This window comes from Nematostella vectensis, chromosome 15, assembly GCF_932526225.1.
Source record: "Nematostella vectensis chromosome 15, jaNemVect1.1, whole genome shotgun sequence".
In the NCBI taxonomy this organism is placed as follows: Eukaryota; Metazoa; Cnidaria; class Anthozoa; order Actiniaria; family Edwardsiidae; genus Nematostella; species Nematostella vectensis.
The window spans coordinates 10397067-10425050 of NC_064048.1; the positions used below are offsets into that span (position 1 = coordinate 10397067).

At 38.6% G+C, this 27984-nt stretch overlaps 4 protein-coding genes and 2 long non-coding RNA genes across 22 annotated transcripts in view; 3 read left to right on the forward strand and 3 right to left on the reverse strand.

The window, feature by feature from the left end:
* Window positions 1–1385: 1385 nt before the first annotated feature.
* On the forward strand, window positions 1386–5646 carry LOC116610740. The gene is made up of 4 exons (XM_048722527.1): window positions 1386–1641; window positions 1765–1789; window positions 2416–2662; window positions 4901–5646. The coding sequence occupies exons 1-4, from the start codon at window positions 1594–1596 to the stop codon at window positions 5112–5114; spliced, it is 534 nt and encodes a 177-aa protein (XP_048578484.1). The 5' UTR covers window positions 1386–1593; the 3' UTR covers window positions 5115–5646.
* A 3815-nt stretch (window positions 5647–9461) lies between these two features.
* LOC116602624 lies at window positions 9462–14417 on the forward strand. The gene is made up of 4 exons (XM_048722528.1): window positions 9462–9617; window positions 9736–9760; window positions 10364–10610; window positions 13706–14417. Exons 1-4 carry the CDS (start codon window positions 9570–9572, stop codon window positions 13917–13919), a joined length of 534 nt encoding a protein of 177 aa, XP_048578485.1. The 5' UTR covers window positions 9462–9569; the 3' UTR covers window positions 13920–14417.
* LOC125560634 lies at window positions 12188–12593 on the reverse strand. Its single transcript, XR_007306706.1, has 2 exons — window positions 12522–12593; window positions 12188–12255 (listed from the first exon to the last, which is right to left on the reverse strand). It is a non-coding gene; the product is annotated as an uncharacterized LOC125560634 (long non-coding RNA).
* A 3584-nt stretch (window positions 14418–18001) lies between the features above and the next one.
* On the forward strand, window positions 18002–26082 carry LOC116605418. The gene is made up of 4 exons (XM_048722447.1): window positions 18002–18245; window positions 18362–18386; window positions 19002–19248; window positions 25370–26082. The coding sequence occupies exons 1-4, from the start codon at window positions 18198–18200 to the stop codon at window positions 25581–25583; spliced, it is 534 nt and encodes a 177-aa protein (XP_048578404.1). The 5' UTR covers window positions 18002–18197; the 3' UTR covers window positions 25584–26082.
* On the reverse strand, window positions 23835–24236 carry LOC125560624. The gene is made up of 2 exons (XR_007306697.1): window positions 24181–24236; window positions 23835–23902 (listed from the first exon to the last, which is right to left on the reverse strand). It is a non-coding gene; the product is annotated as an uncharacterized LOC125560624 (long non-coding RNA).
* Window positions 26083–26522: 440 nt separating the features above from the next.
* The window catches only part of LOC5503197 (gamma-aminobutyric acid receptor subunit beta-like), a 31815-nt gene continuing 30353 nt past the window's right edge, over window positions 26523–27984 (reverse strand). For all 17 annotated transcript variants that reach the window (XM_048722438.1, XM_032371493.2, XM_032371504.2 and 14 more), the window contains one exon: window positions 26523–27633. In XM_048722438.1, the coding sequence (XP_048578395.1) occupies window positions 27289–27633 (345 nt within the window). In that variant the 3' untranslated portion in view covers window positions 26523–27288. The remainder of the gene's footprint in view (window positions 27634–27984) is intronic.

Consider the following 27984-nt stretch of genomic DNA (forward strand, 5'->3'; position numbering starts at 1 on the left):
AAAAAGCTATACACACATCACACTTCCCGTACAGCTACTGCGGAACATCAATAAAGATCTCCTGTTTTATTTAGGTCACAAAGGTCAAGTTCCAAAAAGCTATACACACATCACACTACCCGTACAGCTACTGCGGAACATCAATAAAGATCTCCTGTTTTATTTAGGTCACAAAGGTCAAGTTCCAAAAAGCTATACACACATCACACTACCCGTACAGCTACTGCGGAACATCAATAAAGATCTCCTGTTTTATTTAGGTCACAAAGGTCAGGTCCCAAAAAGCTATACACACATCACACTTCCCGTAGAGCTACTGCGGAACATCAATAAAGATCTCCTGTTTTATTTAGGTCACAAAGGTCAAGTCCCAAAAAGCTATACACACAACACACTTCCCGAACAGCTACTGCGGAACATCAATAAAGATCTCCTGTTTTATTTAGGTCACAAAGGTTCAAGTCCCAAAAAGCTATACACACATCACACTTCCCGTACAGCTACTGCGGAACATCTATAAAGATCTCCTGTTTTATTTAGGTCACAAAGGTCAGGTCCCAAAAAGCTATACACACATCACACTTCCCGTACAGATACTGCGGAACATCAATAAAGATCTCCTGTTTTATTTAGGTCACAAAGGTCAGGCCCCAAAAAGCTATACACACATCACACTTCCGTACAGCTACTGCGGAACATCAATAAAGATCTCCTGTTTTATTTAGGTCACAAAGGTCAGGTCCCAAAAAGCTATACACACATTTTACTTCCCGTACAGATACTGCGGAACATCAATAAAGATCTCCTGTTTTATTTAGGTCACAAAGGTCAGGTCCCAAAAAGCTAATCACACATTTTACTTCCCGTACAGATACTGCGGAACATCAATAAAGATCTCCTGTTTTATTTAGGTCAGGTCCCAAAAAGTCATACACACTTTTTTAACAAAGGCTAATTTTCAGTTGAGTATTTTAAGGCGGAAAATGTTCTTAACAATTTAAATGTTATTGTATTTAAAAATAAAGAATTACACAAATTATCAATAATAAAAATATATAAGGCTGTTTCTGAGAAACAGAACCAAAATATGAAAAATTCACGACTTTTCAGTTTTGGGGAAAATTATGTGTGGAAAGACGGTTGCAATGGTAACATGGCGTCTCCTCGACATGTTATTTACATTAAAACGTCCGCAGATAGATTTGAGGAAAAGTCACCAAGTTTACGCCTCTTAGATGCTATGGTTCAGAAGTTATAGCAATTTTCTAGCCCCCCCCCCCCCTCCCCCCAAGTCTAAATAGGGTTAAAAAAGAAATATGTTTCTGCTATCTGGGCCTTGGCATGTTCTTTAAATTTGATGGAATCTCAGGCTGGATGTCCTTACAAAAAAAGGTGTATTAACATTACACTTCCCGTATAGCTGCTTAGGAAGATCAATAAAGATTCCAACACGTTGAATTCCTGTTTGAGGTCACGAGGTCAGGTCCAAAAAAGCTATATATACCGTACTGCAAATATTAGTTATCTATCTCGGGTTATTTCTGTGTGGATTCACCAAGTCTGAATACTCATCTACTGAGGGCGTACAGTGCAATGAAGCTCTACTTGTTTGCGGTGATAGTTTTGGTCGGCCATTTTACTGTGCGTATTTCTACCTTTCATTACTTGGCCAGTTTTGCGTCTTGGTTTTGCTAGTGGAAGCTATGCACAGAATCTAACTAGTTATTTAAGTATAAATTTAAACATTCTTACCTTTTATTGTAGGTCTCTGCTGTAAAGGCCGATGAAGGTAGGTCTTATTTAATTTGTGATATTTCAAAGTAGGCTATTTTTGCATCCGCCTTAGTAGACATGTTACTACTCTAGAGCTACAAAGGATTAATCAAAGCTGGTATTATTTGGGTGACCTTCAAACCCACTCGGTCAATCTCTTGGATGCTTGGTCTAAGGACTCTTCAAGATTAGTCAGATGAAAATTTGAACAAGCGATCAAGTTTCTCTTGATAAAGAGAAACTTGGTCTTGCAACGATCAAGAAACGGCCGAATAAATATTTATATCTAGAAATATAGATAGAAATATTTATTCGGCCGTTTCTTGATCGTTGCAAGACCATGTAGCCACAAAAATATAGGTTACATTAATGCTTCACGGGCCACGCTTTACGAGTCACACTTAGCACTTCATGTGTAACGCTTAACACTTCACAGGTAACGCTTCACGGGTCATGCTTCACGGGTAACGTTTGAAGTCACGCTTCAAGGGTAACGCTTCAACAGTGACGCTTCGAGGGTCACGCTTTACGCTTCACGGGTCACACTATAAAGGATCACAAAGGGGCACATAAAAAGCAGATTTAGACAACTTTATAACCTATACATCGTAAGATACATTCTTGTAATCTTTTTACTTTAAGGTTCTTGGGAAAAGATAAACACTAGTCCTGTGTGTTTCGGGGCAAAGAATGACAATTATGGAACGTTTAAGCCCACCCGCCATGGCTTCCTGGCTGCCGTGAAGCTTGTTCACAGAGTGGGCTACGTCGCAAATGGCCCTGATCAAACTGTTCGTAGCTATTGGGGCTCCAACAGAGAGCACCACAATCTGGACATTCTTGTGACAAATACCAGGAACGAAGTCATCTTCCCTCTAACTGGAGTGCGGTACGTTCTGGGGGGTGAGGGGGGAGAATGGGGTAGAGGGGGTGTGACATTCGAAGGCTAACGACTTCTAACAACTTCACATATGCCAGGCTCATTAACGCGTAAAACACAATGCAACAGTTGAATCAAGCCCTCCTGGCAATTTCAGAGCTTTTTATTAATGCATTCGAAGGCTAACAACTTTTAACAACTTCAAGAATGGTTCATTAACGAGTAATCCAGCTTTGTCGGGTTCGCTACGAATAGGCACGTGGAATATACACGGACATAAATTTTAATAAGGAGCTGAGAAATAAGTTTAAGTCAAATTGAAATAATAAAACATGACATATTTGGAGTTGTTGAGACACACGTATCCAAGAGTTTGATCTAGCAGTCATGAAAACAAGACCAAAGACGCCGGAAAAAATATATATATATATATATTCGGGAGGGATAGCACTCTGTATAAACAATCGACTAAAAGAAGGAGTTGTGTATATACCCAGTGAAAACAAAAATGTGATTTGGTGTAAGCATAATTAAAATAACCTTTTTCGGTACAGAAAAGGATATCTACCTGGGCACAGTCTATTTCAGTCCTTGTACGTTTGAACAGGCTAACAACAAAGATTATATAATTATCTGACCTAGAGGTGGAAATTATGAAATTCTCGGCCGAGGGTAACTTGATCCTACAAGGTGATTTAAATGGAAGAACAGGAGAAGTGGCTGAGCAAATTCTTTTTGACGATTATAGGTTTTTAGACCTACCTGATGACTACGATTAGAGATATTAGGAAGATAAAAACTGCACGGATAGCATAGGAAAAGATTTGGTTGAATTATGCAGCGAAAGCAAGCGAAGAATAGCAAACGTAAGAACGATTGGTTATTTGATTGGTAAAATTGCCTGTTTTCAATACAATTGATGTAGTATGGTGGGTTATGTTATATGTAGTAATCAAATCCTCCAATTCTCCTCCAAACTCCAAAAGTGAAAGAACAGAGAAAGAAAAGAGAAAGTGAAAAAGCAAGGTTTAAATATCAGAATATCCGGAAAAAAACAGAAACAAAGCCTGGTTTGATGAGGAATGCCGACAGGAAAAAGAAAACCTAAAATCGATTGGGAGAAGAGTATGTAGCTTTTATGATGTTTCCGAATTAAGGCATGAACTTTTAATAAAGAAAAAGAATTTTAGGAAATTATGCCAACGCAAGAAATACAACAACACGCAGTCCAAAATGCGTAACATAGATTTTAAAGACAGCAAGAAGCTCTGGCGGTCGTTAAAAATATTTTTGAAAAAAATGATTCTCAGCAAAAATGTCCGGTCGAATTAGACACATTTTATTTCACATTTTTTAAAAGGAGCTGAATGATAACGCAAAAACAAACCGAGTAATACCAAGAAATGTCGACGCAGTCAATGGCCCTTTAGACTCGGACATAGCACCCGAGGAAGTGGAAACTGCAATAGGAAATTTAAAAAAATAATAAAGCGTCGGGACATGATAATATCCTGAATATATTATAAAAATATGGAAAATACACCTTAGTTTCTTACATCACTTGATTGTTTAACATAATTCTTACATCAGGCAGTTTTCCACAAGAGTGGAACTTGGGCTTTTTTATACCAATATTTAAAAAAGGGGAACACTAATGTCGATAACCTCAGAGGAATAACCCTTTTGTCATGCCTGAGCAAATTATTTACATCCATTCTTAACACCAGATTGTATAATTATTTAGAGCAAAACGGATACATAAAAAAAGAGCAAGGGAGCTTTAGAAAGAAATATTATTAGCAATTGACAGCATATTTATTCTGAAAGCTATTATAGATAGAGTAGTTGTCTCTAGAGGGTGGGAGAGGGGGCTATTAGAGAGACGGACACAAATAGAGATGGGGCACTTAAAACAGCATTAAACAGAAAGCTCTTAGTATTTCTTATAGCCTATATATAATAAATAACTTGAAAAATGAATGTGTTCTTTGGGGCTGGTATCTTTTTTTATTATCCCGAGTTGAGGTGGTTGTCGTTATTTTTATCGCGGAAAACCATTTAGTGAACGGGCGCCTTCTTGGATTTTTAAAGCTTTCTCAGCCAAGGACCGCACGCTTAAAAAATTCCAAGATGGAGATATCTCCCGAACAAACAAAGTTTTCCCGATAAAAAGTTCAAGAACCGCGTGGACTGGTTTTAGCAGGCTATAACTTGATGCATTTACGTTGATCTGTTACGTTGTCACAGGTACATGGGTGTTAGCAACCCTGGTCGGTGGTACGAAATGGACGCCTTCAACGCCTTGTCCCCCGAGCTCGTTCTACAACACGGGTTTGACAAGGGGTACTACGTCGGCCCCCAGTCAATACTGCGAGTGTGGTATGGGGAGGATCTGTACAACTACACCGAGTCGGATAACTCGGGCACAGAATGCGTTGATGTCTATGGATACTTCATCTGATTACCGGATCACCAAGCTACCATATATAAGAACTGATGATTATTAAATGTGTCAATCATTCACTCATTTTAAAAACTGTCGTTTTCTTGCTTGCTCGGGCTATTTTCCTTATCAGGACATAGTATATTTGGGATTCCACTTCAATCATTACTTCGCTTTTTTGTTGCACTAGAACAGTGTACGTCTCGAATTTTCACACAAACTTGCAGGAATTCGTGTTTGTTAACTACATTTTTTGGCAGCCATTTTGAAAATAGGCCCAGACCCTAAGGATTAGAATATCACAGATTTCCCCCGAAACGCCCAGGCCCTTTTAAGACTTTTGTGACTGCGGAGATTCTTTATTTTCTGAGAACAAATTTGAGGCTTTAGGGATGGGTAGGGCCATTCATCCCACAGGTAGCCCAGGCAATGCATCTGTTAACCGATGAGAAATAACAGTGTTTGTATGAGCAGATTGGAGTGATTTCTAAGCCCGCTATTTGCCGTGTGTTTTATTGTGAATATCAATAAATTAAATACAAACTTCCAACATCTTCTTGTGTTTTTTAATATCTAGAGTTTTATTACGGTTTTTTTCTTGAAAAACATATCAGCACCCTTCCCAAAAAAACACACTTTACCATGTAAGGAGATAAAAAATTACAACTCATAACTTGTTTATTCGGTTTACAACTCCCTGGGCAAGTAACAAACGCCGGGGCGTGTCTAGAGACAAACAGGGGTGGAGTCCGGAGTAGTAATTCACTGACAAGCTCACAGCGACATTCTTAGCTCTTGCAATAGGTCACTACATCCATCTCGAAACTTTTTCTAACCGCCTTCTCAAATAACAAAGAAGGGGTCAACCGAGTCGAACTCATTTCGTCACATGAGAAGGGTGGGGTCCGGACCTCCCCTCCCCCCATGGGCACGCGCCTCATATCAATATTTGGGTGACCTTCAAACCTGCTCGGTCAATCTCTTGGAGGCCTGGGTCTCAGGGCTTTTCAAGATTAGTGAGATAAAGATTTGACCAAGCGGTCAATTTTTTCTTGACAAACTCTCGCCTCGAGTCTCAAATTGACAGGAATCAGCATTTTCACCATGTTTTCTGGAGATCAGGGAGCGAAAAAAGTTTAGCACTTCTATATATGGGTACCAATGCCCATATAGGGTAATAAAAACGAAGGACACTATCCATGGGGAATATGTTTGATATGGAAACGAATTTTAAATTAAAATTAAAAATGATTGATACCTTATTTTGCAATTACTTTATTTACAACAAACATTTTTTTCTTCAAGAAGTAAGCAGTGTGTGCCCCGACAAAACGAATTACAAATTTCCTGAAATTCATACATAAATATGTAAAAACTTGTCCTGGAAGATGATTTTAAGAAAAATTGCACCTTAACTTTGAATGTCGTCCTTGTTTGGTTTCCATCAAAAGTGTTAAGCGGAGCACTAACAGCTAACATTAGTTGGCGGCTCCTTGATGCCGACGTCGTTGCGCTTATTTTAGCGGCGGTTGATGCATTGATGCTAATATTGTACAATACATTGGCATTTTTATCCTGCTTTTAGCAGGATTTATAACAATGTCAAAATTTTATTCTTCGACTTCATAAAAAAAGACTTAAAAGCTATTGAAATAATTACGTGATCTCTCCGCATGCACCTATTGCTAACGCTGGGTGTGGTCCAGTGTAGTAATTTATTCACCTCGTATTAAAGCCGCGTCGTCACCAGTTTACTTCCGGTCGATTATGTAAAAATCTCCGATAATTTTTAACGGAAAACACGAAAAATATTTCAAAATATAGAAAGCAGTGTGTCTATTGGAAGTTTCTTTGAGGATGTGATAGATAATTAAGAGCGGATGGCCTGTTAAACATCTCGGATCTTAATAGATTCTTTTGTCTTTTAAGGTTTCCGTCGGACCTCCGGAAGTAAACTGGTGACAATGCGGCTTAAAGGGCAGACGATTGTAAGTAAAATTTTTTGTTAATTTCACTTATTGCAATGGGCAAAATAACGTCCGAAGTCCCTAAATTCTAAGAACATGTCAAAGCCCAATTATCATGGGCAAAATATTTATGATACACTAATACTAATTAGATTTTTTTTTACATATTTTGATTGTTTAAACCCTCGTGAAATCGAACCCTTACTTTAATATAAAACAAAACAAAACGTAAAAATAACGTCGATGACGTCATGAATAAAAAAGACTTCGCCCTACGCAGGAGGCGCAACAGCAGTTGCGGAAGATGGGAATTTAACATTTCTGCTACCAAACAATATGGTCTACATGTTTGCTATTGCATAGGCTCCTTCAAAAAAGCTTATATAAAACTAACGTGCTAGTATGGCCATAAGAGAATCTACAAAGTATCGAGAAAGTAGCAGACCCTCAGAGAATTTGTGACCAAGTACAAACACTTCCCGTACAGCTGCTGCGGAAAATCAATGAAGATCCTCTGCTTTAATGTAAAAGGTTCAAGTCCCAGATAGCTATACACACATTTCACTTCCCGTACAGCTACTGCGGAACATCAATAAAGATCTCCTGTTTTATTTAGGTCACAAAGGTCAAGTTCCAAAAAGCTATACACACATCACACTTCCCGTACAGCTACTGCGGAACATCAATAAAGATCTCCTGTTTAATTTAGGTCACAAAGGTCAAGTTCCAAAAAGCTATACACACAACACACTTCCCGTACAGCTACTGCGGAAACGATCAATAAAGATCTCCTGTTTTATTTAGGTCACAAAGGTCAGGTCCCAAAAAGCTATACACACAACACACTTCCCGTACAGCTACTGCGGAAACGATCAATAAAGATCTCCTGTTTTATTTAGGTCACAAATGCCAAATCCCAAAAAGCTATACACACAACACACTTCCCGTACAGCTACTGCGGAAACGATCAATAAAGATCTCCTGTTTTATTTAGGTCACAAAGGTTCAAGTTCCAAAAAGCTATACACACATCACACTTCCGGTACAGCTACTGCGGAACATCAATAAAGATCTCCTGTTTAATTTAGGTCACAAAGGTTCAAGTTCCAAAAAGCTATACACACATTACACTTCCCGTACAGCTACTGCGGAACATCAATAAAGATCTCCTGTTTTATTTAGGTCACAAAGGTCAAGTTCCAAAAAGCTTTACACACATTTTACTTCCCGTACAGCTACTGCGGAACATCAATAAAGATCTCCTGTTTTATTTAGGTCACAAAGGTCAGGTCCCAAAAAGCTATACACACAACACACTTCCCGTACAGCTACTGCGGAACATCAATAAAGATCTCCTGTTTTATTTAGGTCACAAAGGTCAGGTCCCAAAAAGCTATACACACATCACACTTCCGGTGCAGCTACTGCGGAACATCAATAAAGATCTCCTGTTTTATTTAGGTCACAAAGGTCAAGTTCCAAAAAGCTATACACACAACACACTTCCCGTACAGCTACTGCGGAACATCAATAAAGATCTCCTGTTTTATTTAGGTCACAAAGGTCAGGTCCGAAAAAGCTATACACACATTACACTTCCCGTACAGCTACTGCGGAACATCAATAAAGATCTCCTGTTTTATTAAGGTCACAATGGTCAGGTCCCAAAAAGCTATACACACATTACACTCCCGTACAGCTACTGCGGAAAAGATCAATAAAGATCCCCTGTTTTATTAAGGTCACAAAGGTCAGGTCCCAAAAAGCTATACACACATTACACTCCCGTACAGCTACTGCGGAAAAGATCAATAAAGATCTCCTGTTTTATTTAGGTCAGGTCCCAAAAAGTCATACGCTCTTTTTTAACAAAGTCTAATTTTCAGTTGGAAACTGAGCATTTTCAGGCTGAAAATGTTCTTAAATTTAAATGTTATTGTTTACTTAGAGAATTACACAATTTATCAATAATAAAAATGTATAAGGTTTTTTCTAAGAAACAGAACCAAAGTATTAACAATTCACTAGTTTTTAGTTTTGGGGAAAATTATGTGTAAAAAGGACGGTTGCCATGGTAACATGGAGCGTCATTTACATTAAAACGTCTGCAGATAGATTTGAGGAAAAGTTACCAAGTTTACGCCTCTTATCTGCTATGGTTCAGAAGTTATAGCAATTTTCGAGCCCCCCCCCCCCTCCCCCCAAGTCTGAATAGGGTTAAAAAAGCACTATGTTTCTGCTATCTGGGCCTCGGCATGTTCTTAAAATTTGGTGAAATCTCAGGCTGGATGTCCTTACAAAAAAGGTGTATTAACATTACACTTCCCGTATAGCTGCTTAGGAAGATCAATAAAGATTCCAACACGTTGAATTCCTGTTTGAGGTCACGAGGTCAGGTCCGAAAAAGCTATATATACCGTACTGCAAATATTAGTTATCTATCTCGGGTTATTTCTGTGTGGATTCACCAAGTCTGAATATTCGTCTATTGAGGGCGTACAGTGCAATGAAGCTCTACTTGTTTGCGGTGATAGTTTTGGTCGGCCATTTTACTGTAAATATTTCTACCTTTCATTACTTGGCCAGTTTTGCGTCTTGGTTTTGCTAGTGGAAGCTATGCTCAAAACTAGTTATTTGAGTATAAATTTAAAAATTCTTACCTTTTATTGTAGGTCTCTGCTGTAAAGGCCGATGAAGGTAGGTCTTATTTAATTTGTGATATTTCAAAGCAGGCTATTTTTGCATCCGCCTTAGTAGACATGTTGCTACTCTAGAGCTACAAAGGATTAATCAAAGCTGGTATTATTTGGGTGACCTTCAAACCCGCTCGGCCAATCTCTTGAAGGCTTGGTCTAAGGACTCTTCAAGATTAGTCAGATAAAAATTTGACCAAGCGATCAAGTTTCTCTTGATCAAGAGAAACTTGGTCTTGCAACGATCAAGAAACGGCCGAATAAATATTTATATCTAGAAATATAGATAGAAATATTTATTCGGCCGTTTCTTCATCGTTGCAAGACCATGTAGCCACAAAAATATAGGTTACATTAATGCTTCACGGGCCACGCTTTACGAGTCACACTTAGCACTTCATGTGTAACGCTTAACACTTCACAGGTAACGCTTCACGGGTCACGCTTCAAGGGTAACGCTTCAACAGTCACGCTTCGAGGGTCACGCTTTACACTTCACGGGTCACACTTTAAAGGGTCACAAAGGGGCACATAAAAAGCAGATTTAGCCAACTTTATAACCAATACATCGTAATTTGTTGCATTTTTGTAATCTTTTGACTTTAAGGTTCTTGGAAAAAAATAAACACTATTCCTGTGTGTTTTGGGGCAAAGAATAACAATTATGGAAAGTTTCAGCCCACCCGCCATGGCTTCCTGGCTGCCGTGAAGCTTGTTCACAGAACGGGCTACGTCGCAAATGACCCTGATCAAAGATATCGTAGCTATTGGGGCTCCAACAGAGAACCATACGATCTGGACAATCTTGTGACAAATACCAGGAATGAAGTCATCTTCCCTCTAACCGGAGTGCGGTACGTTCTGGGGGGGGGGGGGGGGGGATAGAGGGGGGTATGACATTCGAAGGCTAACAACTTCTAACAACTTTACATAGGCCAGGTTCATTAACGAGTAATTGAGCTTTGTCGGGTTCGCTACAAATGGACACCTGGAATATACACGGACATAAAAATAATTAGGAGCTGGGAAATAAGTTGAAGCCAATAGATATAAATAAAATAATAAAACAACATGACATATTTGGAGTTTTTGAGACACGCTCAGGGATGGATCCAGGCCTAACGTTGGCTGATTCCAAATGGTCACGGACCAATCAAGGGGGGGGGGGGGATTGGGGCATGCCCAACAGGAAATTTATAAAATTACGTGTTTGAAACATGCAATCTGCAGAATTTTTAAGAATGCATTTGGCATTTTAGGGATTTAAACAGTCAGTTAATAAATTCAAAGTTTCACCGTGCTGTATAAAACCTATGGTCATTTAAAACTGAGTGACTTCATTCATCGATTAGTCAGTTAATAAATACACTTTCCTACCTAATTCAACCAAATTTGTGTTCTTGAAAGTGTGGCAAAGCAAGTACCAGTTATTCTCTTCGAATACGGGAATTCATATATTAGCTAAGTTAGCAAATTAACTTACTAGTACTAGTAAATGAAATTGGGGGCGAGAAAGTTTAGTGGTATTATTTTGAAATTTTATAGAATTTTAAAATTTTATAGAAAAAAACATACTAGTAAACAAAATTTCGGGGCGAGAAAGCAATCTGACAACTCGCCCCGACATTTGGTTTACTAGTATAATAATAACTATACTATTAAATGAAATTACGGGGCGTAAAGCAAAAACGACAACTCGCCCCGAGATTTGGTTTACTAGTACCAAGAAATACGGGGCGTAAAGCAATAACATAGTCTACTGTACGTGTAGGGCTAGAAATAACAGCGAAACAACCCAGGAAGCAGGTCTAATAGTTTTTAAATAACAGACAACAGTAGATATTTATTTTTATTTAACGTTCTAAAATTCAAATCTACAAAAAAAAAAAACACATTTTTCTGGGATTTTGAGTGATTCACTGGAATCAGTTGAATCAGTCTGGATCCACCCCTGTCGCTATCCAAGAGTCTGGTCTAGCAGTCATGAAAACAAGACCAAAAACGGGGGAAATATTCAGAAGGGATCGCAATCTATATACACAATAAAGTAAAAGAAGGAGTTTTGTGATTTGGTGTAAGCTTAATTAAAATAAAATTTTTCGGTGTACAGAAAAGGATATCTACCTGGGCACAGTCTATTTCAGTCCTTGTACGTTTGAACAGGCTAACAACGAAGATTACATCTCTGACCTAGAGGTGGAAATTATGAAATTCTCGGCCAAGGATAACCTGATCCTACAAGGTGATTTAAATGCAAGGACAGGAGAAATGACTGGGCAAATTCTTTTTGACGATCATAGATTTTTAAATGTGGACTTTCAAAGCACACTAGCATACACACATTGGCATCAGTCGGGCCAAGACGAAGAAGGAAAACCTTCCTGAAGAAGGAATCCATAAAGTCCGAAACGTTAGCAAAATCTCGATTCTGTTTTTGTCCCTCATTTTATTAATAAACCAATTCTGCTTTACGGCAGTGAAATATGGGGCGCAGATAACCTGATAGCCTGATCCTACAAGGTGATTTAAATGCAAGGACAGGAGAAATGACTGGGCAAATTCTTTTTGACGATCATAGATTTTTAAATGTGGACTTTTAAAGCACACTAGCATACACACATTGGCATCAGTCCGGCCAAGACGAAGAAGGAAAACCTTCCTGAAGAAGGAATCCATAAAGTCCGAAACGTTAGCAAAATCTCGATTCTCATTTTATTAATAAACCAATTCTGCTTTACGGCAGTGAAATATGGGGCGCAGATAACAAAAATGATGCGAGTGCAGACCCACTAGAGCGTGTTCATCTCAAGTTTTGCAAAATGCTGCTCGGAACCAGTAAGACCTCGATCAATATATGCCGAGGTTAACTACGTAGATATCCTATCCAAAATGACTCAACGTACAGAAGTATAAAATACTGGACACGTTTATTGACATAGGATAACCAGGCGCTTTCAAAAACAGTTTATATAGTTTGTGAATAATATTAAATCTTTATATTGGGTTATGAAGAAAAAGAAAAAAAATTCAGCGTTGGATTTGGGTATGTCTAGGTATCACAAAATGAACTAATTAATACAGAAAGTTTTTTAAACAATATTTACTTAAGATTAAAAGACATAACATATCAGAATTTGCTCAGTGATCTTTAATGACAACAGGAAAAATAGTAACGAACCCAATAAACTGAGAACTTTTAGACTTTAAGAATAAGTATGAGCTAGAAACTACCTGGTAGCTATCCCGTCTATAGAGCACTAACCATAATTTGCAAATTGAGGAAAAGGAGGCACACCAGACCCTGAACAAAGGCTGAAAAAAGAATTTGCCTGACATGTAAAAAAGATATAGAAGATGAGTTCGATTACTTAGTCAAATGTGAAACTTACAAATCGATACAAAGACTTGAGAAAAAAAAAACTCCTCCAAAATATACAATCTACTTCACAAATTCGATTTTTTAATCTAATCATAAATCCTAGAGAGCTAATATAGCAGGAATGGCTGCAAAACTGGTATACGAATGATTGGGAGAAAAGGACTAATAATATTAAAACGTTGTCTCTAGATAATGGGAGAGGGGGGCTAATAGAGAGACAAATAGAGATGGGAGACTTCAAAAAAAAAACATTCGACAGAAAGCTCTTAGAATTTCTGATAGCCTATATATAATAACTTGAAAAATGAATGTGTTCTTTGGGGTAGTTATCTTTTTTTATTAACCCGTGTTGAGGTGGTTGTCGTTATTGTTGTCGGGGAAACCCATTAAGTGAACGGGCGCCTTCTTGGGTTTTTAAAGTTTTCTCACCCAAGGACCGCACGCTTCAAAAATTCCAAGATAGAGATATCTCCGAACAAACAAAGTTTTCCCGATAAAAAGTCCAAGAACCGCGTGGACTGGGTATAGCAGGCTATAACTTGAAGCATTTACGTTGATCTGTTGTCACAGGTACATGGATGTTAGCGACCCTGCTCGGTGGTACAATATGGACGCCTTCAACGCCCTATCAAACGAGCTCGTTCTACAACACGGGTTTGGCCAGGGGTACTACGTCGGGCCCGAGTCAATGCTGCGAGTGTGGTATGGGGAGGATCTGTACAAATACGGAGAGTCGAATAACGTCGGCACAGAATGCGTTGATGTCTATGGATACTTCATCTGATTACCGGATCACCAAGCTACCATAAAAACTGATGATTTATAAATGTGTCAATCATTCACTCATTTTAAAAACTGTCGTTTTCTTGCTTGCTCGGGCTATTTTCCTTATCAGGACATAGTATATTTGGGATTCCACTTCAATCATTTCTTCGCTTTTTGTTGCACTAGAACAGTGTTCTAATTTTGTTCGTTAACAAATTTTTTTTGGCAGCCATTTTGAAACTAGGCCCAGACCCTAAGGATTAGAATATCACAGGTTTCCCCCGAAACGCCCAGACTCTTTTTAGGCTTTTGTGACTGCAGATTTTTTATTTTCTGAGAACAAATTTGAGGCTTTAGGGATGGGTAGGGCCATTCATCCCACAGGTAGCCCAGGCAATGCATCTGTTAACCGATGAGAAATAACAATGTTTGTATGAGCAGATGAGAGTGATTTCTAAGCCCGCTATTTGCCGTGTGTTTTATTGTGAATATCAATAAATTAAATACAAACTTCCAATATCTTCTTGTGTTTTTTAATGTCTAGAGTTTTATTACGGTTTTTTTCTTGAAAAACATATCAGCACCCTTCCCAAAAAGCACACTTTACCATGTAAGGAGATTCAAAATTACAACTCATAACTTGTTTATTCGGTTTACAACTCCCTGGGCAAGTAACAAACGCCGGGGCGTTTCTAGAGACAAACAGGGGTGGAGTCCGGAGTAGTAATTCACTGACAAGCTCACAGCGACATTCTTAGCTCTTGCAATAGGTCACTACATCCATCTCGAAACTTTTTCTAACCGTCTTCTCAAATAACAAAGAAGGGGTCAACCGAGTCGAACTCATTTCGTCACATGAGAAGGGTGGGGTCCGGACCCCCCCTCCCCCCCATGGGCACGCGCCTGAAACGAATTTTTAACTTCAAATTGAGAAATGGTTGATACTTTACTTTGCAATTACTTTTATTTAAATGAAACATTTTTTCAAGAAAAAAAGCAGTGTGTGCCCCGACAAAACGAATTACAACTTTCCTGAAATTCATACATAAATATGTAAAAACTTGTCCTGGAAGATAATTTTAAGAAAAATTGCACCTTAACTTTGAATGTCGTCCTTGTTTGGTTTCCATCAAAAGTGTTAAGCGGAGCACTAACAGCTAACATTAGTTGGCGGCTCCTCGATGCCGACGTCGTTGCGCTTATTTTAGCGGCGGTTGATGCATTGATGCTAATATTGTACAATACATTGGCATTTTTATCCTGCTTTTAGCAGGATTTATAACAATGTCAAAATTGTATTCTTCGTTTTCATAAAAAAAACTTAAAAGTTATCGAAATAATTATGTGATCTCTCCGCATGCACCTATTGCTAACGCTGGGTGTGGTCCAGGGTAGTAATTCATTCACCTCGTATTAAAGCCGCGTCGTCACCAGTTTACTTCCGGTCGATTACGTAAAAATCTCCGATAATTTTTAACGGGAAACACGAAAAATATTTCAAAATATAGAAAGAAGTGTGTCTATTGGAAGTTTCTTTGAGGATGTGACTGCTAATTTAGAGCGGATGGCCTGTTAAATATTTCGGATTTGAATAGTTTCTTTTGTCTTTTAACGGTTGAGGTTTCCGTCGGACCTCCGGAAGTAAACTGGTGACAATGCGGCTTTAATTAAGCTGAAATCGGCATCCTTAGCTCTGGTTATAAGTAACTAGATCCATCGTGAAACCTTATTGTCTTACTCTCTTCCTTGTTTTTAATAACGGATGTCTTCCCTGGCCATGATGGGTTAGTGCGCAAGGCAAAGATCAATACGGGAGAGGGAATCTACGAAATACCTATTCACAAAATATGTCTCATGGCAACGAAAGAAGAGCTCGAACATTCGTTATTATTAATAGTCATTAAGGTATTACACAATCCAAGTACATAGTCTAGATTATAGCAGAAAATAGTTTCTCCAAGTACATAGTCTAGATTATAGCGGAAAATAGTTGCTCGAATATCTCCGCACCTAGGGAGAGTGTTCTGCACATTCCACCACAAGCCCGCGAACATTTAAGTATGAAGCATGAATATTTAAAATATCTACGAAATGTAAACAAAATAACAACAAAAATCTGTAGTTGATTACATAATTTTAATGAAATACAAAAATAACAAATTCTTCAGTGCTAGATAAAGCTAAGTTCAAATAAATCAAGGTAGGCTGTTCAGCAGAGTAAAGGACTTAAAGCCGCATTGTCACCAGTTTACTTCCGGCCGATTACGTAACAATATCCGATTATTTTTAACGGAAAAAAAAATATTGAAAGCAGTGTGTCTATTGGAAGTTTCTTTGAGGATGTGATAGATAATTTAGAGCGGATGGCCTGTTAAACATCTCGGATCTTAATAGATTCTTTTGTCTTTTAAGGTTTCCGTCGGACCTCCGGAAGTAAACTGGTGACAATGCGGCTTAAAGGGCAGACGATTGTAAGTAAAATACTTTGTTAATTTCGCTTATTGCAATGGACAAAATAACGTCCGAAGTCCCTAAATTCTAAGAACATGTCAAAGCCCAATTATAATGGGCAAAATATTTATGATACACTGATACTAATTAGATTTTTTTTTACATATTTTTATTTTTTAACCCCTCGTGAAATCGAACCCTTACTTTAATATAAAAAAAAAACGTAAAAATAACGTCGATGACGTCATTAATAAAAAGGCTTCGCCCTACGCAGGAGGCGGAACAGCAGTTGCGGAAGATGGGAATTTAACATTTCTGCTACCAAACAATATGGTCTACCCGTTTGCCTTTGCATAAGCTCCTTCAAAAAAGCTAATATAAAACTAACGTGCTAGTATGGCCATAAGAGTGACTACAAAGTATCGAGAAAAGTAGCAGACCCTCAGAGAATTTGTGACCAAGTACAAACACTTCCCGTATAGCTGCTGCGGAACATCAATGAAGATCCTCTGCTTTAATGTAAAAGGTTCAAGTTCCAGATAGCTATACACACATTTCACCTCCCGTACAGCTACTGCGGAACATCAATAAAGATTCTCCTGTTTTATTTAGGTCACCAAGGTCAAATCCCAAAAAGCTATACACACATTACACTTCCCGTACAGCTACTGCGGAACATCAATAAAGATCTCCTGTTTTATTTAGGTCACAAAGGTTCAAGTTCCAAAAAGCTATACACACATCACACTTCCCGTACAGCTACTGCGGAACATCAATAAAGATTCTCCTGTTTTATTTAGGTCACAAAGGTCAGGTCCCAAAAAGCTATACTCACATTACACTTCCCGTACAGCTACTGCGGAACATCAATAAAGATCTCCTGTTTTATTTAGGTCACAAAGGTCAGGTCCCAAAAAGCTATACACACATCACACTTCCCGTACAGCTACTTGCGGAACATCAATAAAGATCTCCTGTTTTATTTAGGTCACAAAGGTCAAGTTCCAAAAAGCTATACACACATCACACTTCCCGTACAGCTACTGCGGAACATCAATAAAGATCTCCTGTTTTATTAAGGTCACAAAGGTCAGGTCCCAAAAAGCTATACACACATTACACTCCCGTACAGCTACTGCGGAAAAGATAAATAAAGATCTCCTGTTTTATTTAGGTCAGGTCCCAAAAAGTCATACGCTCTTTTTTAACAAAGTCTAATTTTCAGTTGGAAACTGAGCATTTTCAGGCTGAAAATGTTCTTAAATTTAAATGTTATTGTTTACTTAGAGAATTACACAATTTATCAATAATAAAAATGTATAAGGTTTTTTCTAAGAAACAGAACCAAAGTATTAACAATTCACTAGTTTTTAGTTTTGGGGAAAATTATGTGTAAAAAGGACGGTTGCCATGGTAACATGGAGCGTCATTTACATTAAAACGTCTGCAGATAGATTTGAGGAAAAGTTACCAAGTTTACGCCTCTAATCTGCTATGGTTCAGAAGTTATAGCAATTTTCGAGCCCCCCCCCCCCTCCCCCCAAGTCTGAATAGGGTTAAAAAAGCACTATGTTTCTGCTATCTGGGCCTCGGCATGTTCTTTAAATTTGATGGAATCTCAGGCTGGATGTCCTTACAAAAAAAGGTGTATTAACATTACACTTCCCGTATAGCTGCTTAGGAAGATCAATAAAGATTCCAACACGTTGAATTCCTGTTTGAGGTCACGAGGTCAGGTCCGAAAAAGCTATATATACCGTACTGCAAATATTAGTTATCTATCTCGGGTTATTTCTGTGTGGATTCACCAAGTCTGAATACTCATCTACTGAGGTCGTACAGTGCAATGAAGCTCTACTTGTTTGCGGTGATAGTTTTGGTCGGCCATTTTACTGTAAGTATTTCTACCTCTCATTTCTTGGCCAGTTTTGCGTCTTGGTTTTGCTAGTAGAAGCTATGCACAAAACTAGTTATTTGAGTATAAATTTAAAAATTCTTTATTTATTGTAGGTCACTGCTGTAAAGGCCGATGAAGGTAGGTCTTATTTAATTTGTGATATTTCAAAGTAGTCTATTTTTGCATCCGCCTTAGTAGACATGTTGCTACTCTAGAGCTACAAAGGATTAATCAAAGCTGGTATTATTTGGGTGACCTTCAAACCCGCTCGGCCAATCTCTTGGATGCTTGGTCTAAGGACTCTTCAAGATTAGTCAGATAAAAATTCGACCAAGCGATCAAGTTTCTCTTGATCAAGAGAAACTTGGTCTTGCAACGATCAAGAAACGGCCGAATCAATATTTATATCTAGAAATATAGATAGAAATATTTATTGGGCCGTTTCTTCATCGTTGCAAGACCATGTAGCCACAAAAATATAGGTTACATTAATGCTTCACGGGCCACGCTTTACGAGTCACACTTAGCACTTCATGTGTAACGCTTAACACTTCACAGGTAACGCTTCACGGGTCATGCTTCACGGGTAACGTTTCATGTCACGCTTCAACAGTCACGCTTCGAGGGTCACGCTTTACACTTCACGGGTCACACTTTAAAGGGTCACAAAGGGGCACATAAAAAGCAGATTTAGCCAACTTTATAACCAATACATCGTAATTTGTTGCATTTTTGTAATCTTTTGACTTTAAGGTTCTTGGAAAAAAATAAACACTATTCCTGTGTGTTTTGGGGCAAAGAATAACAATTATGGAAAGTTTCAGCCCACCCGCCATGGCTTCCTGGCTGCCGTGAAGCTTGTTCACAGGACGGGCTACGTCGCAAATGACCCTAATCAAAGATATCGTAGCTATTGGGGCTCCAACAGAGAACCATACGATCTGGACATTCTTGTGACAAATACCAGGAATGAAGTCATCTTCCCTCTAACCGGAGTGCGGTACGTTCTTGGGGGGGGGGGGGGGGAGGGTAGAGGGGGGTATAACATTCGAAGGCTAACAACTTCTAACAACTTTACATATGCCAGGTTCATTAACGAGTAATTGAGCTTTGTCGGGTTCGCTACAAATGTACACCTGGAATATACACGGACATAAAAATAATTAGGAGCTGGGAAATAAGTTGAAGCCAATAGATATAAATAAAATAATAAAACAACATGGACATATTTGGAGTTTTTGAGACACGCTCAGGGATGGATCCAGGCCTAACGTTGGCTGATTCCAAATGGTCACGGACCAATCAAGGGGGGGGGGGGGGGGGGGGGGATTGGGGCATGCCCAACAGGAAATTTATAAAATTACGTGTTTGAAACATGCAATCTGCAGAATTTTTAAGAATGCATTTGGCATTTTAGGGATTTAAACAGTCAGTTAATAAATTCAAAGTTTCACCGTGCTGTATAAAACCTATGGTCATTTAAAACTGAGTGACTTCATTCATCGATTAGTCAGTTAATAAATACACTTTCCTACCTAATTCAACCAAATTTGTGTTCTTGAAAGTGTGGCAAAGCAAGTACCAGTTATTCTCTTCGAATACGGGAATTCATATATTAGCTAAGTTAGCAAATTAACTTACTAGTACTAGTAAATGAAATTGGGGGCGAGAAAGTTTAGTGGTATTATTTTGAAATTTTATAGAATTTTAAAATTTTATAGAAAAAAACATACTAGTAAACAAAATTTCGGGGCGAGAAAGCAATCTGACAACTCGCCCCGACATTTGGTTTACTAGTATAATAATAACTATACTATTAAATGAAATTACGGGGCGTAAAGCAAAAACAACAACTCGCCCCGAGATTTGGTTTACAAGTAGTAAGTAATTATAATACCGAGAAATTACGGGGCGTAAAGCAAAAACGACAACTCGCCCCGAGATTTGGTTTACTAGTAACAAGAAATACGGGGCGTAAAGCAAAAACGACAACACGCCCCGAGATTTGGTTTACTAGTAGTAAGTAATGTAATACCAATAAATTACGGGGCGTAAAGCAAAAACGACAACTCGCCCCGAGATTTGGTTTACTAGTAGTTAGTAATTATAATACCGATAAATTATGGGCGTAAAGCAAAAACGACAACTCGCCCCGATATTTGGTTTACTAGTACCAAGAAATACGGGGCGTAAAGCAAAAACGACAACACGCCCCGAGATTTGGTTTACTAGTAGTAAGTAATGTAATACCAATAAATTACGGGGCGTAAAGCAAAAACGACAACTCGCCCCGAGATTTGGTTTACTAGTAGTTAGTAATTATAATACCGATAAATTATGGGCGTAAAGCAAAAACGACAACTCGCCCCGAGATTTGGTTTACTAGTAGTAAGTAATTATAATACTTATAAATTACGGGGCGTAAAGCAAAAACGACAACACGGCCCGAGGTTTGGTTTATTCACGGGAATTAGGATACTTTGTTAGCGATTTCTCTATAAAATAAACAAAAATAAATCCCCAATTTATGTTAAATAATGAACTCAGCTAATAAAATATTCCTAACCCGAAAGGTCTCCTGCCTTCTGAGTTAGCGAAATTAATTTAATTTCCTCTTGTTATATTTCTATTTCTCTTGTCTAAAAACCCTAGCGATCGTTGTTTTCACTCGAAACATTTGAACGGTACTGTGTAACCATAGCCCCTTTAGGCCCAAGCCCTCTCCGAACCTAACTTCGTATTTAGGTTCTATATAAAATAAGAAGGGAGTGAAACAACGCTTGATTCCATTGTTCGAAAACCTGCCTAGTTACGGCCAATGATGTGATGTTAGTATGAGACATGATTGATTGACAGCTCACTTTCTCTTTGAACTTATCTCGCCGCCGACACACACCCAGGCATGCGACAAGTGCTGGGATCGGGGCTTCTTTAAACAATGTTTTACGGACCCAACACCGTACCCAGGGGGGTGCAGGGGGTGCGAACGCATCCCCCCACAACGGCCGAAAGTCCACTTTTGGTTCTCAGTAGACGTGCTATTTGTAGATAAAACTCAAAATCATAAGCTAGATCACTCTGGTTTTAGCCAAATCTGACAATTAACGTCCCGTGGAGATACTGCGAAGGCATAAAAAGTCCCTTTTTGTTCTTTCGGAGGTGGTTAGATATTTATTCACCCCCACCACCTCGTAAAATTAGGTCCACTTTTTCGGATCCCGCACCCCCCTCCCCCTCCCCGAGAAAAATCCTGGGTACGGGCCTGCTTCTCCGTACAAAAAGTTAAATGACAGGGGCTTATAATTTGATTTGCTTTATCCCCCCTTCTCCACTTCGCCATTAATAAAAACACTTTGCCCTCTGCCGATAACTTGCAGAATTTTCTGTTGTTCCGGGTAAAAATTCAAATTCATTTGGCAGTTATATAACATCTTTCGTTATATGGGCGGGATTTGCTTTTCCCGCCTACTTCGCTTAGTTCAATATTCAACATAAATTGAATCATTTTTGTTTATTTTACAAAGAAATCGCTGACAAAGTATCCTAATTCCCGTGAATAAACCAAATCTCGGGGCGAGTTGTCATTTTTGCTTTACGCCCCGTGATTTCTTGGTACTAATAAACCAAATCTCGGGTCGTGTTGTCGTTTTTGCTTTACGCCCCGTAATTTATCGGTAATATAATTACTTACTACTAGTAAACCAAATCTCGGGGCGTGTTGTCGTTTTTGCTTTACGTCCCGTAATTTCTCGGTATTATAATTACTTACTACTAGTAAACCAAATCTCGGGGCGAGTTGTCGTTTTTGCTTTACGCCCCGTAATTTCTCGGTATTATAATTACTTACTACTAGTAAACCAAATCTAGGGGCGAGTTGTCGTTTTTGTTTTACGCCCCGTAATTTATAAGTATTATAAATACTTACTACTAGTAAACCAAATCTCGGGGCGAGTTGTCGTTTTTGCTTTACGCCCCGTAATTTATATGTATTATAATTACTTACTACTAGTAAACCAAATCTCGGGGCGTGTTGTCGTTTTTGCTTTACGCCCCGTAATTTCTCGGTATTATAATTACTTACTACTAGAAAACCAAATCTCGGGGCGAATTGTCGTTTTTGCTTTACGCCCCGTAATTTCTCGGTATTATAATTACTTACTACTAGTAAACCAAATCTCGGGGCGAGTTGTCGTTTTTGCTTTACGCCCCGTAATTTATAAGTATTATAATTACTTACTACTAGTAAACCAAATCTCGGGGCGAGTTGTCGTTTTTGCTTTACGCCCTGTAATTTCTCAGTATTATAATTACTTACTACTAGTAAACCAAATCTCGGGGCGAGTTGTCGTTTTTGCTTTACGCCCCGTAATTTCTCGGTATTATAATTACTTACTACTAGTAAACCAAATCTCGGGGCGAGTTGCCGTTTTTGCTTTACGCCCCGTAATTTCATTTAATAGTACAGTTATTATTATACTAGTAAACCAAATGTCGGGGCGAGTTGTCAGATTGCTTTCCCGCCCCGAAATTTTGTTTACTAGTATGTTTTTATCTTTAAAATTTTAAAATTCTATAAAATTTCAAAATAATACCACTAAACTTTCTCGCCCCCAATTTCATTTACTAGTACTAGTAAGTTAATTTGCTAAGTTAGCTAATATATGGATTCCCCAAAGTGATTCACACGTTATAGCAACCAATCAAAACAGAGCTTGAGTGATTCCGCTGGACCGTAGCCAATCGGTGAAGAGCTTGACTAGTTCCAGAACACGCGCATAATTTTTATACACGCGCAAAATTTCTAAATGGGTCCCCTCACCCAAACTAGATTTATCACTTACCATCAGGAGCAATATTTCTCGTGGGGGGACCGGAAATACTGTCCAAGCGCTAACGGAAATAACATAGTCTACTGTACGTGTAGGGCTAGAAATAACAGCGAAACAACCCAGGAAGCAGGTCTAATAGTTTTTAAATAACAGACAACAGTAGATATTTATTTTTATTTAACGTTCTAAAATTCAAATCTACAAAAAAAAAAAAAAAACATTTTTCTGGGATTTTGAGTGATTCACTGGAATCAGTTGAATCAGTCTGGATCCACCCCTGTCGCTATCCAAGAGTCTGGTCTAGCAGTCATGAAAACAAGACCAAAAACGGGGGAAATATTCAGAAGGGATCGCAATCTATATACACAATAAAGTAAACGAAGGAGTTTTGTGATTTGGTGTAAGCTTAATTAAAATAACATTTTTCGGTGTACAGAAAAGGATATCTACCTGGGCACAGTCTATTTCAGTCCTTGTACGTTTGAACAGGCTAACAACGAAGATTACATCTCTGACCTAAAGGTGGAAATTATTAAATTCTCGGCCAAGGATAACCTGATCCTACAAGGTGATTTAAATGCAAGGACAGGAGAAATGACTGGGCAAATTCTTTTTGACGATCATAGATTTTTAAATGTGGACTTTCAAAGCACACTAGCATACACACATTGGCATCAGTCGGGCCAAGACGAAGAAGGAAAACCTTCCTGAAGAAGGAATCCATAAAGTCCGAAACGTTAGCAAAATCTCGATTCTGTTTTTGTCCCTCATTTTATTAATAAACCAATTCTGCTTTACGGCAGTGAAATATGGGGCGCAGATAACCTGATAGCCTGATCCTACAAGGTGATTTAAATGCAAGGACAGGAGAAATGACTGGGCAAATTCTTTTTGACGATCATAGATTTTTAAATGTGGACTTTTAAAGCACACTAGCATACACACATTGGCATCAGTCCGGCCAAGACGAAGAAGGAAAACCTTCCTGAAGAAGGAATCCATAAAGTCCGAAACGTTAGCAAAATCTCGATTCTGTTTTTGTCCCTCATTTTATTAATAAACCAATTCTGCTTTACGGCAGTGAAATATGGGGCGCAGATAACAAAAATGATGCGAGTGCAGACCCACTAGAGCGTGTTCATCTCAAGTTTTGCAAAATGCTGCTCGGAACCAGTAAGACCTCGGTCAATATATGCCGAGGTTAACTAAGTAGATATCCTATCCAAAATGACTCAACGTACAGAAGTATAAAATACTGGACACGTTTATTGACATAGGATAACCAGGCGCTTTCAAAAACAGTTTATATAGTTTGTGAATAATATTAAATCTTTATATTGGGTTATGAAGAAAAAGAAAAAAAATTCAGCGTTGGATTTGGGTATGTCTAGGTATCACAAAATGAACTAATTAATACAGAAAGTTTTTTAAACAATATTTACTTAAGATTAAAAGACATAACATATCAGAATTTGCTCAGTGATCTTTAATGACAACAGGAAAAATAGTAACGAACCCAATAAACTGAGAACTTTTAGACTTTAAGAATAAGTATGAGCTAGAAACTACCTGGTAGCTATCCCGTCTATAGAGCACTAACCATAATTTGCAAATTGAGGAAAAGGAGGCACACCAGACCCTGAACAAAGGCTGAAGAAAGAATTTGCCTTACATGTAAAAAAGATATAGAAAATGAGTTCGATTACTTAGTCAAATGCAAAACTTACAAATCGATACAAAGACTTGAGAAAAAGCTCCTCCAAAATATACAATCTACGAACACTTCACAAATTCGATTTTTTAATCTAATCATAAATCCTAGAGCTGATGTAGCAGGGATGGCTGCAAAACTGGTATACGAATGACTGGGAGAAAAAGACTAATAATATTAAAACGTTGTCTCTAGATAATGGGAAAGGGGGGCTAATAGAGAGACGGACTCAAATAGAGATGGGAGAATAAAAAAAAAACATTCGACAGAAAGCTCTTAGAATTTCTGATAGTCTATATATAATAACTTGAAAAATGAATGTGTTCTTTGGGGTAGTTATCTTTTTTTTATTAACCCGTGTTGAGGTGGTTGTCGTTATTTTTGTCGCGGAAAACCATTCAGTGAACGGGCGCCTTCTTGGATTTTTAAAGTTTTCTCACCCAAGGACCGCACGCTTCAAAAATTCCAAGATGGAGATATCTCCGAACAAACAAAGTTTTCCTGATAAAAAGTCCAAGAACCGCGTGGACTGGTTATAGCAGGTTATAACTTGAAGCATTTACGTTGATCTGTTGTCACAGGTACATGGATGTTAGCGACCCTGCTCGGTGGTACAATATGGACGCCTTCAACGCCCTGTCAAACGAGCTCGTTCTACAACATGGGTTTGGCCAGGGGTACTACGTCGGCCCCGAGTCAATGCTGCGAGTGTGGTATGGGGAGGATCTGTACAAATACGGAGAGTCGAATAACGTCGGCACAGAATGCGTTGATGTCTATGGATACTTCATCTGATTACCGGATCACCAAGCTACCATAGAAACTGATGATTTAAAAAATGTGTCAATCATTAACTCATTATAAAAACTGTCGTTTTCTTGCTTGCTCGGGCTATTTTCCTTATCAGGACATAGTATATTTGGGATTCCACTTCAATCATTTCTTCGCTTTTTGTTGCACTAGGACAGTGTTCTAATTTTGTTCGTTAACAAAAAATTTTTGGCCGCCATTTTGAAACTAGGCCCAGACCCTAAGGATTAGAATAACACAGGTTTCCCCCGAAACGCCCAGACTCTTTTTAGACTTTTGTGACTGCAGATTCTTTATTTTCTGAGAACAAATTTGAGGCTTTAGGGATGGGTAGGGCTATTCATCCCACAGATAGCCCAGGCAATGCATCTGTTAACCGATGAGAAATAACAGTGTTTGTATGAGCAGATTAGAGTAATTTCTAAGCCCGCTAATTGCCGTGTGTTTTATTGTGAATATCAATAAATTAAATACAAACTTCCAACATCTTCTTGTGTTTTTTAATGTCTAGAGTTTTATTACGGTTTTTTTCTTGAAAAACATATCAGCACCCTTCCCAAAAAAATACACACTTTACCATGTAATGAGATAAAAAATTACAACTCATAACTTGTTTATTCGGTTTACAACTCCCTGGGCAAGTAACAAACGCCGAGGCGTGTCTAGAGACAAACAGGGGTGGAGTCCGGAGTAGTAATTCACTGACAAGCTCACAGCGACATTCTTAGCTCTTGCAATAGGTCACATCCATCTCAAAACTTTTTCTAACCGTCTTCTCAAATAACAAAGATGGGGTCAACCGAGTCGAACTCATTTCGTCACATGAGAAGGGTGGGGTCCGGACCCCTTGGACCCCCCTCCCCCCATGGGCACGCGCCTGAAACGAATTTTTAACTTCAAATTGAGAAATGGTTGATACTTTACTTTGCAATTACTTTTATTTACAACAAACATTTTTTTCTTCAAGAAGTAAGCAGTGTGTGCCCCGACAAAACGAATTACAAATTTCCTGAAATTCATACATAAATATGTAAAAACTTGTCCTGGAAGATTATTTTAAGAAAAATTGCACCTTAACTTTGAATGTCGTCCTTGTTTGGTTTCCATCAAAAGTGTTAAGCGGAGCACTAACAGCTAACATTAGTTGGCGGCTCCTTGATGCCGACGTCGTTGCGCTTATTTTAGCGGCGGTTGATGCATTGATCCTAATATTGTACAATACATTGGCATTTTTATCCTGCTTTTAGCAGGATTTATAACAATGTCAAAATTCTATTCTTCGACTTCATAAAAAAAGACTTAAAAGCTATTGAAATAATTACGTGATCTCTCCGCATGCACCTATTGCTAACGCTGGGTGTGGTCCAGGCTAGTAATTCATTCACCACGTGTTAGCTGAAATCGGCATCCTTAGCTCTGGTTATAAGTCACTAGATCCATCGTGGAACCCTATTGTCTTACTCTCTTCCTTGTTTTTAATACGATAAATATCAATGAACCAAAAGGTAATTCAACTCCTGGCCTCTTCGTATACAGGTATTGCTTGGGCCTAGCTTCCTTGAACTTTTTAATACGATTCGTGTCCAATAACAGATAGGTACGACTTCTGATCTCTACTAGCCTGGACACAAATACTAGTTTTCATCTTACGGACTTGGATGAAGTCTTTTCTTGCATGTAGTCTTGGTGCTTAGCTCTGGGCGTATGATCTCGTATAAATACAGAAATACACCGCAAGGAAAGCCACATACCCCAGAGGAAAAAAACACCTGGAGTATTTATCCATCCAGTGAACGCCGTGTTCAGGCAAAAACGAGCGGCGAAAGGCGGATGCTAGGCGCGTACTTTTTAGGATTTTACGCCCAGACATTTGCCTGTTGCCGCGGAAGGAGAGGGGCTTGCGGGTGTGGAGACTGATTTTTTTGGGACGCTCGTGGAGTTTGATGCCGTTGCCGTTCTCAATGTCGTCCAAGGAGCTCTTGAAATTGAAGCTTTTGTTGCCGACAGAAACGGTGACCAGCATAGGTTTTTTATCCTTAAAACAAAAGATTTTAAACAGAATATTTTTAAATATTATATTGAACATACAAATAATTTGAGTAGTTTTGCTTTCTTATTCTTATACGATCCTTACATGAATTCCCTTTAAAAGAATAATAATTTCCCCATTATGCTTTTCCTCGTCTGCCCAGAACTCAATCGCTAGTCTCTATTTTTCTAGCAGGACACAATTTTCATCCACACCCTGCCTCTTTAAGGCTTTAAAAAACCCGTTTCCGATCCTTTTGATCCCCCCGATACCTTTCTTATTCATCTGCCAGCATACTGTCACTTCTCTCCTTAAGGGACATCCTTACTCCTCCCCTGACAAGGCACCCAATTCCTC

Excerpts from the sequence above, each read along its gene's own strand:
- LOC116610740 (XM_048722527.1), top strand. The coding sequence starts at position 1,594 with ATGAAGCTCTACTTGTTTGCGGTGATAGTTTTGGTCGGCCATTTTACT. Across the intron at positions 1,642-1,764 it reads TTTTGGTCGGCCATTTTACT|GTCTCTGCTGTAAAGGCCGA; the intron begins GTGCGTATTTCT and ends CTTTTATTGTAG. Across the intron at positions 1,790-2,415 it reads TGCTGTAAAGGCCGATGAAG|GTTCTTGGGAAAAGATAAAC; the intron begins GTAGGTCTTATT and ends TTTTACTTTAAG.
- LOC116602624 (XM_048722528.1), top strand. The coding sequence starts at position 9,570 with ATGAAGCTCTACTTGTTTGCGGTGATAGTTTTGGTCGGCCATTTTACT. Across the intron at positions 9,618-9,735 it reads TTTTGGTCGGCCATTTTACT|GTCTCTGCTGTAAAGGCCGA; the intron begins GTAAATATTTCT and ends CTTTTATTGTAG. Across the intron at positions 10,611-13,705 it reads TTCCCTCTAACCGGAGTGCG|GTACATGGATGTTAGCGACC; the intron begins GTACGTTCTGGG and ends CTGTTGTCACAG.
- LOC116605418 (XM_048722447.1), top strand. The coding sequence starts at position 18,198 with ATGAAGCTCTACTTGTTTGCGGTGATAGTTTTGGTCGGCCATTTTACT. Across the intron at positions 18,387-19,001 it reads TGCTGTAAAGGCCGATGAAG|GTTCTTGGAAAAAAATAAAC; the intron begins GTAGGTCTTATT and ends TTTGACTTTAAG. Across the intron at positions 19,249-25,369 it reads TTCCCTCTAACCGGAGTGCG|GTACATGGATGTTAGCGACC; the intron begins GTACGTTCTTGG and ends CTGTTGTCACAG.